General features: G+C 47.2%; 1 protein-coding gene across 2 annotated transcripts in view; it reads right to left on the bottom strand.

Moving 5' to 3' along the window:
* SPTBN4 (spectrin beta, non-erythrocytic 4) overlaps window positions 1-13,949 on the bottom strand; it is a 109,272-nt gene that overhangs the window by 88,353 nt on the left and 6,970 nt on the right. For both annotated transcript variants that reach the window (XM_035118507.3, XM_088671247.1), the window contains exons 3-9: window positions 13,113-13,264; window positions 12,358-12,531; window positions 9,825-9,916; window positions 6,151-6,231; window positions 5,908-6,023; window positions 3,059-3,171; window positions 295-482 (exon numbers count right to left, since the gene is read on the bottom strand). In XM_035118507.3, the coding sequence (XP_034974398.3) occupies window positions 295-482; window positions 3,059-3,171; window positions 5,908-6,023; window positions 6,151-6,231; window positions 9,825-9,916; window positions 12,358-12,531; window positions 13,113-13,264 (916 nt within the window). The remainder of the gene's footprint in view (window positions 1-294; window positions 483-3,058; window positions 3,172-5,907; window positions 6,024-6,150; window positions 6,232-9,824; window positions 9,917-12,357; window positions 12,532-13,112; window positions 13,265-13,949) is intronic.

Consider the following 13,949-nt stretch of genomic DNA (forward strand, 5'->3'; position numbering starts at 1 on the left):
GTTTGTCTGCACATATACAAGTAAATATAAAATAAATAAATGCAGCCAGATGGATGGGGCAGAAATTATTTATTTATTTATTATTAATTTTGTTGTTTGTATTTTGTATTTTACGGAGTCAAGGGGGTGGCGGCCAGAAAAAAAAACCTCTGGCTTCGGTTGGCAACCCCCTGTCCCTGCCCACCAGTCCCTGCCCTGCTGCCCCCTTTGCCCGACTGAAGACCCCCCTCCCTCCAGCCCCGGGAGCCTCCTTGCCCTCTGCTCCCCCTGCCCCACCCTGTGCCCCCCACTCACTTGACTGGCTTCTCCAGGGTGCAGAAGGCGGTGAACGCCTGCAGCTGCTGCTGGACGCCCACCAGGGAGTTGGCAAACTTCTGGTTGCTGATGATGGCGATGGTGAGCTCGATCCACTCGAGGAGCTCGCTGGCCAGAGACTCGTAGCGCTCAATGATCTTCTCAATCTCCAGCACCTGGTCCAGCACCTGCAGAAAAGGAACCAGGCTGTGGGATGCAATCCCCTGGGAGCAGTCAAATACCGTACAACATTCCTTGTTTTCCTAGAATGGACATGCAGGGGGATGTTCGTCTAGCCCAAGGGTCAGCAAAAAATTTCAGCAGGGGGCCGGTCCACTGTCACTCAGACCTTGTGGGGGGCCAGACAATATTTTTTGGGGGGGGAAATGAACAAATTCCTATGCCCCACAAATAGCCCAGAGATGCATTTTAAATAAAAGGACACATTCTACTCATGTAAAAACACGCTGATTCCCAGACAGTCTGCGGGCCAAATTGAGAAGGTGATTGGGCCGGATCTGGCCCCCGGGTCTTAGTTTGCCTACCCATGGTCCAGCCAGTCAAAACTTCTTGTTCCTCCTGGCTGGAGCATCCTTCCTTTGCATGTGATAGAAGTGGGCATGACCTCACCTGTCCAGGTAACAAAAGGACAAGTCACGTGGCACCCTTCTCTCTTTTTGACTTCCTTCTTCATTTGACCAGCTTCTAGCTAGGATTGCTCTAGCACTGGGATTATTCCCCCATTTGGGGTAGATCCACATGTACATATTTGTAACTAAGTCTGCCTTCAGGAATCCAAATGTGAACTGATGTGAGTAAACCTCTTTTATTGACTTTGAATAAGATTGTGGCATCGTTATTCTTTTAAGAGGGATTCAATGGAACTTACCAGGAACGTGAAATTCAATCTGAGACAGACTGAATTGTATATTAGTGAGAGGCTCACACGAGCCTGCAACCAGCTATCTACTGTGCATGTAAAAAGGGGGATGTAACTCTGCTACGTAAAGAAACTTGCTGGCGCAAGTTAGGAAGGATATTAATAAACAACATATACTCCCCTGCCACCCTGAACATTCCCACACAAGGAGGGGGGGTAAGGTCGGGTGCAGAGCACAAGCAGACTACCCTCACCCTGAGGTTCCCACAGGAAGCAGTGATGGCCCCAACTCAGGTGTCTTTAAAAGAGAACACTACTGAATACTACTGGAGAGTAGCCACATTGGGTACCCTCTGCTTGCAGGCTCAGGGGCAGCAGTGCTTCTGAATCCCTTTTGCTGGATGCCACGGGAGGGGAGAGCTCAATGTTCGAATCCTGATGGTAGTTTCCCACAGGCATCTGGTGAGAACGGGATGATGGACGAGACGACCTGATCCAGCAGCATGGCTATGTTCTTACGGAGCCTCCAGGTCCAGAGGCAGTCTATCTAGATTCCGAGGACCTTAGAGACATTTGGCCCCTGTGAGAACAGGATGCTGGACTAGATGGGCTCCCCCTGGCCTGATCCAGCAGCCAGAATCTTCTTATGTGCTTGTGGATTCCCAGGTCCTAGGGGTATTTGGGCTGGGGTCAACCTAATTTGACTCCCATCCTGTTTTCATATGATATCTCAGTCCCATCTAGTCTCTTTGTCTTCCATGGAAAATGGACTGTCACTGCTTTTGAATTTCTAATAAAAGGTGATTTTGCCCTTTGTGTGTGTCTTAGAGAAAAATGGTTATCTGTTTTACTGCTGTGGTTTTAAAGGTACCCCTGACCGTAAGGTCCAGTCGCGGACGACTCTGGGGTTGCGGTGATCATCTTGCTCTATAGGCCGAGGAAGCTGCCGTTTGTCCGCAAACAGCTTCGAGGTCATGTGGCAAGCATGACAAAGCCGCTTCTGGCGAACCAGAGCAGCACACGGAAACGCCGTTTACCTTCCCGCTGTAGCAGTACCTATTTATCTACTTGCACTTTGACATGCTTTTGAACTGCTAGGTAGGCAGAAGCTGGGACCGAGCAACGGGAGCTCACCCCGTCATGGGGATTCAAACCGCCGACCTTCCGATTGGCAAACCCTAGGCTCTGTGGTTTAGACCAGTGCTCCCCAACCTTTTTATCGCCGTGGACCAGTCAACGTTTGGTAATTTTACTGCGGCCCGCTGAGGGGGGGGGGACGTTGATTGTTTATATTTTATTTAGATTGTTTTGATTTAATAATTTTAATTTAATTGTATTTAATGTTCCTTGGGCGGCCCGGTACCAATTGATCCACGGACCGGTACCGGTCCATGGCCCGGGGGTTGATGACCACTGGTTTAGACCACAGCGCCACCTGCGTCCTGCTGTTATTTTACTTCCCATTAAATGACTGTGACTAATACCTGTGCTTCTTTTCTATCTTGGTGTACCAGTTTTGCAAATTTCTATTAACACTATTTTTGAAAATGAATGAAACTATATAACAAAAAGGAAATGAAAATAAATTCCCCCTTGCCTTTCTTTGGAAGCTATGTGCTTCCCCCCCCCTTCCTTTGTCTAACCATCTCCTCCAGGTCCAGTGTGAATGTTTCAGACGTAGGGAGTTTAAAAGTGGCCCACAGGTCCAGCACTCAGCCCTCCCTGCCACTGGGGCAAGGTTACAGCCAACCCACCGCCTCCCTCCTCCCTCCCTCCCGCCGCCCCCTCCCTCTATCCCTCCTTCCTTCCTTCCTTCCTTCCTTCCTTCCTTCCTTCCCTCCCTCCCTCCCTCCTTCCTTCCTTTCTCCTCCCCACCCCACTCACCTTCCCAATCCGCTTCCCCTCCACAGCCAGGGCCTTCATCTTGGAGAAGTAGTGGTAGAACGAGACAACGTAGGTGATGATGGACTTTTCGTCTGGGTGCTCCATGTTGACATCTGCAAAGGGAAGGAGAGAGGGCAGGAAGAGGAGCAAGTGGAGGTCCCTGCGCAGTTCTGGACACCCCAGTTTAAGATGGGTATTGACAAGCTGGAAGGTGTGCAGAGGAGGGCAACCAAGATGATGATGAAGGGCCTGGGAACCAAGCCTGATGAGGAACGGTTGAAGGAGTTGGGTATGTTCTGCCTGGAGAAGAGTGGACTGAGAGGAGATAGGAGAGCCATCTTCGAATATCTCAAGGGCTGTCCCATGGAAAAGGGAGCCAGCTTGTTTTCTCCTGCACTGCTGCTGGGTAGGACTCGAACCCATGGCTTCAAGTTACAAGAAAGGAGATCCTGACTAAACATATAGAAAAACTTTGTGACAGTAAGAGATGTTCAATGGTTCTTTCTAAGCAGAGGTTGGGTGGCTAGGGATTCTTTAGCTGAGATTCCTTCATTGCTGGGGGTGGCCTAGATTTTTTAAATTTTATTTTCTTTAGGGGCATAATTTGGGTTGGTGAGGCTAGCAGGGGAAAATATTATTTTAAAAGCAGCTTATCAGTGGCCAACAGATCCCAGGCTATTTGGGATCCAGTCTCTGGCGAGGCTTCAGCTGTACAGGGGGTTCATTTTGGGGGGAGGGGGGTAAAGAAAATATGGTGATGGATTGAGAGAAAGGAGCGGGACTTCTTCTGCATCACTAATGGGAGCCGGGATGGAGGACTGCAGAGAAGCCAGGGATGGTGTTGGGGGGCAACCTTCCAGGGAAATCACAAAATTAAGGACGGGGTGGGGTGTATTAGGTGAGAAACCTGGGAAAATGCGGGGTGGGGTCTGCTGTCAGATGGGAAGCGGGATGCCCGGTTCCTCACGTGGCCAGTGCACAAAGGCATTGCTCCCACCAAACATCTTCAGCCTTCGCCTCCTCCTCTTCATCTAAGCCAGCGCTGGCTTTGCTGGGAGGTAATACCCGCAGCAGCAGGGCTGGGGGTGAGCTAGATGATGCTTTGGGGACCCTTCCAACTTCACAACTCTGTGAAGTGGGAACCAAGGAAAGGAAGGACAGGTCATGCTGGAGAACTGAGTAACACCCCCCCCCCCAAAAAAAAGGGATCGGCTGAGGTTGGGAGAGGACGATTTCCTCTGCCAAATGGCGAAGGATGGGCTGGAGAGGTGGCTGCGTGGTGCTGACGTCTCAAGGCCACTCCCAGGTGGCACAATGGCGATGCGGAGAGATGCACCTGACCGCCGCCGAGAAGGTGACCAATTGAGTCCACGGCGAATAATGCAGCGGCACCAACCGATTCAGCATTTTGCAGAGCAAGAGAAGCAGAGAGGGAAATCGCTGGAAAGGAAGGCTTGCGAGCAAAGCGGCTGCGAGAGCCTAGAATTAAATGCAGCCACACGCAATGTTAAAGAGAGGCCCGATTAGAATGATTTCAGATTAAAACAAATTAGATCAGGGAGATCTGATTAGAGTAAGCAGCTCAAAATGGGCTTAGGCTGCAAAGCACAGGAGAGGCGGCAGGATCCGTAAGGCAGCAGAGAAAACAACGGATTATTGGCAGAGCTCATGTCCCAGAGCCCGAACTCCTGGGCTCTCTTTCTAGCTCAGGCGCTGGGGTGAACCTGCCTGGATTTGGCCCTGAGGGGGTCTCAGGAGGCAACAGGGGGCCCAAGGCACCAGCCTTAAATGTTTGGGTGCTGGGATCCTTCCACAATCGCAAATCCAGCCCCATGCCAGCCTTCTTAATTATGCAAGGAGCTGGGGGCCACAAGATCAGCCAGCCGGGAGGAGATTGTATGTGAATCCTACCAGGCCAGGGGGGGTCAAGGGGTTACGATCACTATACAAATCCCTTAACAACTTGGGACCAGATTACCTGTGAGATCAACTACCCCATATGTGCCCAATCAACCACTTCCATTGGTGGAATTGGCACTGCTACAGGTGCCACCTAAAGACCCCTTCCGCATTTGTGGGAAATTAAACTTTTAGTGTGGCAGCACCTATACTTTGGAACTCCCTGCCTCTTGACATCACTGTATTCTTTTCGGCGCCTACTGAAAACATTTTTTGAAACCACTCTAGATGCTTAGAAAGTTGGTGCAAGCCATAATCTGTTTTCTGTCTGTGATTTTAACATTTCAAAATTATTAAATTAGGATTGCTAATCGTTTTTAGTAGCAATTTTATCGGTTTACCTTTTTATAAACCACTCCGAGGGGTTTTCAACACTCAAATAGTGTATAAAGTATATGAAATTAAACAAGTACTGAATCCGTCTCACCCAGGGCTCGCTCCATCATCCGCCACAACCTGCGCCCCCTTCCACCAGAGGCGGAGCAAGGTGGGTGCCATACCTGAGAGGGGGGCCGGATCACTGCGCCCCCCCCCCCCGGCCTGGCCACCATGGCGGAGCGCAACCCCCCACCGGGCTGCCGGGTTGGATCGTGCCCCCCGAAAGAGGGAAGGAGACAGGTGAGCAAAAATGGAGGGGGGGTGAGATCAGCACTGCGTTCCCTGTCCCGTCCCTCCCTGCCTTCCACCTGTCTTGGACTGAAACTCCCACCTGCCCCCCCCCAGCAGTCACCAGGTTGGCAAAAGTTGGCTCTCTCTCCAAGGCCTCGGAGCAAAGCCTTCCTCTTAAGGGGAACGGCGGTCAGGGATGTCCGCCGGAAGCCTTTGGGATGCCGAGAGCATGTCCTCTGCCATGGATCTGAAGCTCCAGGGATCATTCCGGGATCTCTTACCTTCCGGGTCGAGCAGTTTGGCCAGCCCCAGCTGCTGTTCGGCCGTATTGAAAGCCTGCTGGAGGTTGTAGGCCGCATTGGATTTGGTCAGCTTCTTGAAATCGATGATATCTGGCCTGGCAAAGAGAATGGGTGCAAGAAGTCAGTCCGTGCAACAAACTACATTTCCCACTGGGTGGGGGGTCACAATCCCCTTGGGTCCCTCTGCTGCAGGGGGGTGCAGCACCCGGCAGCCCCTCGCACCTGTGCTTGTGGATGAGCGCGTTAAAGGCCAGGCCATCCCGCCAGCTGGTGGTGAAGTTCTGGATGTTGACCTCAGGGTACCTACGCAGGGAAGAGAGTCAGCGGGCGCAGGCCGTTCTGCACCTGACCGGGCGACTCCACCTCCCGCCCCACACCTGGCAAGCAGCATAGGTAGAGAGACTTGCCAGACCTGGCCAGGGAGGGAGACCAGAAACGGCTTTTTGTCGCCCCCCCCCCAGTTTCTAAATGCTTTATTGGTTGAAAACTTTATAACAAAAACATACAATAGATGTTATAGGCAAAATAAGAAATAAACAATTCTTCGTTCTTTAACTAATACTGGCTTTTGTACATCCATTTGTGGTTAAATTGGACAAGACCTCCGATCTTCCCCTTGCGTTCCCAAATTAAATTCCTTAAATATGCGCTTAGTAGACTTTACTTTCTGTATGTTGTTTAACTTACTATCAATTTTATTTTATAAAATTATCCTAATTGCACATCGAAGCTCAATCAAGACCTGCCAACGGATTGATCTTTGGACGATGTTCTTTTACATAGACTCTGTATGTATCCCACTCTGATAAATTTTCATCTGTAACGTCTCTTAACCTTGCCGATAATCTCGCCAGTTCAGTGTACTCTCTTATTTTATTCTGCCAGTCTAATTTAGAATATCCTCTCCCTTCCAGCCTTTCGCGATTAGAATTCTGGCAGCGACTGTAACATACACGCAGACTCTCCTGAACTTTTTTGGGATTTCATTACCCAGAATTCCTAGCAGGAAGGCTTCAGGTTTCTTAGAGAAGGAGCATTTGAATATTTTCTTAAGCTCGTTGTAAATCATTTCCCAAAGTTGTCTGATCTTTTTACAGTTCCACCACAGGTAGATCCATGTGCCTCCCTGCATTTCCAACAAATGTTTGTCCTAGACCTGAGCATTTTGGCTAGCTTAAGAGGCATTAAATGCCACCTGTAAAGCATTTTCATGCAATTTTCTTTTAAATCAAAACATGCTGTAAATTTGATGTCTTCCTTCCAGAGTCTCTCCCAACTTTCCATATAGATGTTGTAGCCGAGATCCCTGTTCTATTTCACCATTACGGATTTGACTTCTTCCTCCTTGACCTCCCAGTCAAGGAGTAAAATATCGATTTTAGATAGTGTTTTATGTTTATTTTGGATCAAATCTTTGGGAGGGAGATCTGGGCTGCAACCTCGCCTGGCACCCCGGAGAAAGGTGAGTGGAATGCCCCTTCTAACTGGGGGCACAAGGAGGATCACAAAACAGGACCCCGAGGCATCATCTAGTCCAGCGATGGCGAACCTATGACACGCGTGTCAGATGTGACACGCAGAGCCCTCACTGCTGGCACGCGCCCCATCAGCCCATTCACACTGCTATTCCCCCCCCCAATTACCGGATCCAGAGATTGGTTTTTTAACCCTTTCTGTGCTGTTTTTTTCTGGCGCTTTGGCAGACGATGATTGGGTGTAACAGCGTTCGTTTTTTAACCCGTTCTGTGCTGGGTTTTTTGGCGCTTTGGCAGACTATGTCGGTGCTGCGTGTTAGTTCCAGCGAAGGTATTATTCGACGTTTATTTCTGTTCCCTTTCCCCCTAAAAAAGCGTTGCAGCTTTGGAGCACCCCCCAAAAAAAGCAAAGCAACTTTTGCACCCCCCCCCAAAAACCTCCAAAACTTTGGTCAGCAGCTCCCCCAAAAAAGCTCAACAATTCTGGGCACGTTGTGATAAATAAGGGGTTTTTGGTTTGGTTAAATAATTAGCTTTTGGTTTATTAAATACAGTTATGTATTACAATTATACATTTTTGTTGTTTAAACTATAAATATCGCAAAATTATGGTTTTCTTCCTCGAAGTGAGACACCACCCGAGTTATGTTCGTTTTTTTGGCAAATTTTGACACACCAAGCTCAAAAGGTTGCCCATCACTGATCTAGTCCAACCCCCGGCTATGCTTATTTTTAAAAAAAATCTATGCCCCCTGCCGCTTAAAACATATCCAGGAGGTGAGCTAATAAATAAAGGCATGGACCAAAAAAACCCCAAAAGCTTCCAATTCCCCCACTCAGCCACTGGGTGGCAGTGAGCCAGGCGCTGTTGTTCAGCTTAGGCTACCTCACAGGGTTGTTGTTGAGAATAATAAATAATAATTTATTATTATTTCTACCCCGCCCATCTGGTTGGGTTTCCCCAGCCACTTTGGGCGGCTCCCAACCGAATATTAAAAACACGATACAGCATCAAACATTTAAAACTTCCCTAAAGAAGAAAAAGATGGGAGGAAAATAGATAAATGAATTAAATTTAAAGGACTGAGGTAAAAATGGAAGGAATAACAATATGATGATTAATATTTGAAGTAATGAGTAAGAAACTGCTAAAGATGACTTGGAAAGGAAAATCAGTTAGAAGGGATCTGGGGAAGTTCAAGAAATAATGGTTGTAAAAATAGAAATAAGTTGATATTTGTTTGTATGTATTCTTATTTCCATGTTTTTTGTATTCTCTCTTTTTTTGTTTTTTGCTTTTCTTTTCTTTTTTAAAAAATATTATTTTTCTTTTTAATATCTGTTGTTTGTGTGATGCTGATGCATATATAAAACCAATAAAAATTATCTTTTTTTAAAAAAAAACTTCCCTAAAGAATCTCCCCGGTTGCCCAGAGCTCCCCAGAGGATGAAAGGGGGGGGAGAGGTGAGAGCAGCAACCACAAAAGTCTGTTTTAATGTGCTTTTACTGCTGCTTTGAGCTCTGATTTATTTTGTGCTGCTCCTGTTCCCTTAGCTTTCGATGGATTTTTCTCTTCAAGGCCACATTTCACACAAAAGCTGCCTCTGCAGGTTTCCAATTTATTTTACTTAACAAAATCTGCATATTCCTGAATTGAAGGGGGGGGGGAGACTCTCTGCAAGCCTGCCGTTGGCAGGTCTTGATTGAGCTTCGATGTGCAACTTAAAATGATGGAATACGCAGAAATGGCGAGATTTACGGCAAGGTTAAGAGATAAAGGCAACAAAGACTTTTAAAAAGACTGGAATACATTTATATTATATTTGCAGAAGTGTTGTAAAGAATTAGACTCATTAGCAGGGTTTGAGTAAACACCAAGTGAAAGAAAGAAAAAAGAATGTTAAAGATATAGACCAGGGGTCAGCAACCTTTTTCAGCCATGGGCCAGTCCACCGTCCCTCAGACCATGTGGTGGGCTGGACTATTTGGGGGGGGGGATGAACGAATTCCTATGCCCCACAAATAACCCAGATGCATTTTAAATAAAAGCACACATTCTACTCATGTAGAAACACACTGATTCCCATTATAAATCAATTATATATATAATTGATATATATATATAAAATAATATATATTAATAATATATATAAGAATAATATATTAATAATATTAATAATATATATAATAATATATATAATTGATATATATATAATTGATTATTCGTTTTGTGTAAGTTTTCGTAGGTTATCATGTCTTTTTTGTATTATTTGTTTTTTGTTTTGTTGCTGTTTGTTTTTCTTTTGATTCTGTACTATTATTCTCATGTTTAGTTTGACAAGTGTGTGTGTATGTGTTGTAAATAAATTCAATAAAATAAAATAAAAAGAGAAGGGGAGCTGCCCTCGCTCACTGCTCACCCGGCCGTCTTCATCTGGCACCAGAGGAGCAAGGCGTCCTTGGCGGAGCGAGTCTCCCGGTTGTCCTCCGTTTCTATTTTGATCACCTGGATCTGCAAATTTCAACGTTTTAGCAGTTTCAGTTTTTGCAACATGTTGCCCTTGGCGTTTCTTGTTTTATCTCTTTGCAAACCGCATTCAGCTTCCTTCCTTCCTATTTTATTAAATTTCAAGAATTTCACATATGCACTCCAAAACATAATAAATTTTTATTTGTTTCCCCCCGACTTCGCCTCCCGTTTCTCATTTCTTCCCCCTTGCAGAACCCTGTCTTCTCTCCCTTGCATCACAACCACCAGACCATCACCTCTCATTCCTTCTGTGGCTCATAGTTCGAATCCTGTTCTCATTGCTTTGAGGTTCCTTTCTTTTATTCATTCATTTTGGCAACCAAGCAGGGTGTAAATTATAGGAACTACAGTCATACCTCGGGTTAAATACGCTTCAGTTTGAGTACTTTCAGTTTAAATACTCCGCGGACCCGGAAGTGTTTACCTCCGGGTTCCGCCATGCGCGCATGCGCAGAAGTGATCTGCGTGGTTCGCGCATGCGCAGAAGCGATCTGCGCGGTTCGCACATGCGCAGAAGTGCTCTATCGTCGCTTCACGCACACGTGCTATCGCCGCTCGGATTAAGTACTTTTCGGGGTGCAAATGGCACCCCAGAACCAATAAGTACTTAACCCAAGGTACCGCCTTCATTTTATGGATCAATGGTCTCATTAGACAGTAAAATTTGTGTTAAATTGCTGTTTTAGGGGGTGTTTTTCATTGTCTGGAACCGATTAATCCACTTTCCATTACTTTCAATGGGAAAGTTCACTTCAGGTTATGTACGCTTCAGGTTAAGTACGGACTTCCTGGAAAACTCAGGAGTTACCGACGATTGAAGAGTGGCAGACAAAAATGATAGACTATGCTGAATTAGCAAGACTGACTAGCAGGATCCGAAACCAGGGAGAGACAAAGTTCCAAAAAGACTGGAGTAAATTTGTGGACTATATGGAGAGGAATTGTAGAAGCTTAAAGACACTTGCAGGACTGAAATAAATCCTACGAAATGACTTTAAGTAGAAGGAGTAAAGGAACTGCGAGATAAGAGTTGATAAGAAAACCAGATGAGGGGAGGGAGGGAAGTCAAAGCTCGGCAGAGCATTGGGAATTTGAGATAGATGAACAGGTGTTAAAAAAGAGAAAATTTGTGTGTGTTGTGTTTGTGTTTGTTGTTGAATGTTTTGTTTTGTTTAAAGTGTTTATTTGAAAAATTTAATAAATTGCTTTTTTAAAAAAAAGTACGGACTTCCAGAACCAATTAAGTACTGAACCTGAGGTACCACTGTAAAATAAATAAATAAATCTGGGGACGTGCTATCGTTCTATTATCTATTAAATCTGTATACTGCCCTTCAGTCAAAGAGCACAGGGCAGTTCGGGGTTATTGTTCTTCTTGTTGTTCTTCTTTTGCCTTTTGTGTTTTCATTTTGTGTTTTTATGTTGTGAACTGCCCTGTGATCTTCGCATGGAGGGCAGTATACAAATTTAATAATAGTAAAATATAAAACGTAAACGCAAAATGCATAGTAAGAACAAGAACGGAAACAAATACCAACAATTCAGAGCAGGCTCAAACTTTGGTTCTTCAAACGCTTTTTGGTAATGCAAAATGGATTAATCCGTTCCAGACTTTTTTAAAAACAAAACAAAACCCTAAAACAGCAATTTGACATGAATTTTACTCTCTAATGAGACCATTGATCCTAAAATGAAAGCAATAATTATTGTATTGTACTATAAAATAAATAAGACAGTATGGTGGACAATAAAAATAAAAATTACTGTTTTTTTCTGACCTGCACTGATGATAGCCATTGTTTGGATGGGGGGCTTTTATCCATTACCGCAGTCACATAAACAATCAAACATTTGACTTCCGAAATGTTTGGAAACCAAGGCGCAGCTTCTGATTGGTGCAGGCGCCCCGGAAACAATGGCCGACAGTCACATCGGACGTTCAGCTTCCAAAAAATGTTCGAAAACCGGAACACTTCCTTCCGGGTTTTCGGCGTTTGAGAACCAAGGTGCCACTGTAGTGTGTTCCAACAGCCACAATTCGCACTCTCAGCGGCCAACAGGAAGCCCTAGAGCCCCACAGAGCCCCAGATGTGCGGCAGGGGCATACCCGCCAACTCCCGGTAAGAAAAATCCGGGATCAGCAGCATTGTCGTACCAGAAGTCGCTTCTACACATGTCTGGACATGTGAAGAAGCAACTTCCGGTGCCCAGATATGGGCAGAGCGGCACCCGAAATCGGTTCTCCGCATGTCCAGACATGCGCAGAAGGAGCCTCCCTGGCAGGTAGGAAATCCGGGGGATTTACGGGATTTTTCTCTATTCGGGATAACAGCGGGAAACGGGTTTAAATACGGGGGTTTCCTGTGAAAAATGGGAGACTTGGCAGCTATGGGCGGGGGTCTTCGCCCCCCCCCGGGCCCTACCTGGAAGCGCAGAATAATGGTCCAGATGAGGCCAAGAGTCAGGCGGTGGTTTCCATCCACGATGTCGTGGGAGCCCACGTTCTCCAGGTGGACGCGCTGCTCCTTCAGGAACTGCAGGGCCTTGTCCACATTCTCCAGGGAGTGGATTCGCATCCTGCCACGGGTGGGCTTGGGCTGACGGGGGCGGAAGCAGACAGGTGTGTGTGGGAGAGACTCTCTTCCCCCCCCCGAAAGCCACACACACCCCACCTCAGGCCCTTCTCCTCCCCTCACAGAACTCAACCTCAGAATCTGCTCCGAAGGCCAGAAACTCTGAGGCCGGCGGTGTGAGAGCAAAGGAGGGTATTCTCTGACCATGTGCAGAGTGCACTCTCTTTTGTAACACAGAACGCATCCCACATTGTGTCCTTCTCTCCCCCCCCCCACGGAGCAAAACCCCAGAGCCTGCTCTGAACGCCAGAAACTCCAGACCTGGTTAGAGCAAAGAGGGAAACGCCCCTGACCATCTGCAGAGTGCATTCTGTATTGCAAATGCATCTCGCATCAGGCCCTTCTCCTGCCCCCCCCCCAGAGCAAAACCTCAGAAATCCTGGAGCCAGTGGCGTCGGAGTGAAGAAGGAAACGCCCCTGACCATGTGCAGAGTGCGTTCATCAGCGCAACACAGAAATCCACAGGTCTGGGCCCATGTTTTCCTCTTTCGAAGCCCCCCCCCAAGACACTCCTAGCCTCCTCTCGCCCCAAAGCCCCTCCTCACCAGCTGCTCCCCGGAGAGCACCTCCAGCAGCTTGGTCAGCATGAATCCGTCCCGCAGGTCGGTGTAGAGATCGCTGATGCGGCAGGAGGCCTGGCTCAGGTGCGAGTTCACCCATTTGGTGAAGGTCTTCTTCTGCACAGCGTCACGCTCGTCTGGCAGGAAGAGGGGGGTCAAGCTGAGTAGGCGGAGCCCCCCAGGGTACCCCCAGTCCCCTCCCTTTGCCCACCAGGGCACCCACCCCAAGATCACCCAGAGGACTCTGCCCGGAGACCACCCGCTTTGCCGGCTGCAGAGCCATAGAACTGGGAAGGGACCCGAGTCAAAACAGCGATGTGAATATCTTGGACTAGCAAAACCAACAGAATCCATCAGAAATCATTGGGGTGTTTTTAAAATGGGATGGGATGTTTTAGAATGGGGTGTTTTTAAAAATAACATGATGAAATACATTTCCAACAATGACTCGTGGTTGAGCATACACTAAATCCCACAGAGTTAAGAGAATGGTCTTTCGTAGAACAAGAACAGAGGCAGGAAATTTTAGAAATGAGAAATTATGAACTTCATACAAGGGGTCAACAAACGTTTTCAGCAGGGGGCTGGTCCATGTCCCTCAGACCTTGTGGGGGGCTGGACTATATGGGGGGGTGAACGAATTCCTATGCCCCACAAGTAACCCAGAGATGCATTTTAAATAAAAGGACACATTCTACTCATGTAAAAACACGCTGATTCCCAGACTGTCTGTGGGCCAGATTGAGAAGGCGATTGGGCCGGAAACGGCCCCCGGGCCTTAGTTTGCCTACCCATGGCATAGAAGTGGAAGGAAGTCATTAA

Source organism: Zootoca vivipara, chromosome 6 (assembly GCF_965207765.1).
Source record: "Zootoca vivipara chromosome 6, rZooViv2.hap1.1, whole genome shotgun sequence".
Lineage (NCBI taxonomy): Eukaryota > Metazoa > Chordata > Lepidosauria > Squamata > Lacertidae > Zootoca > Zootoca vivipara.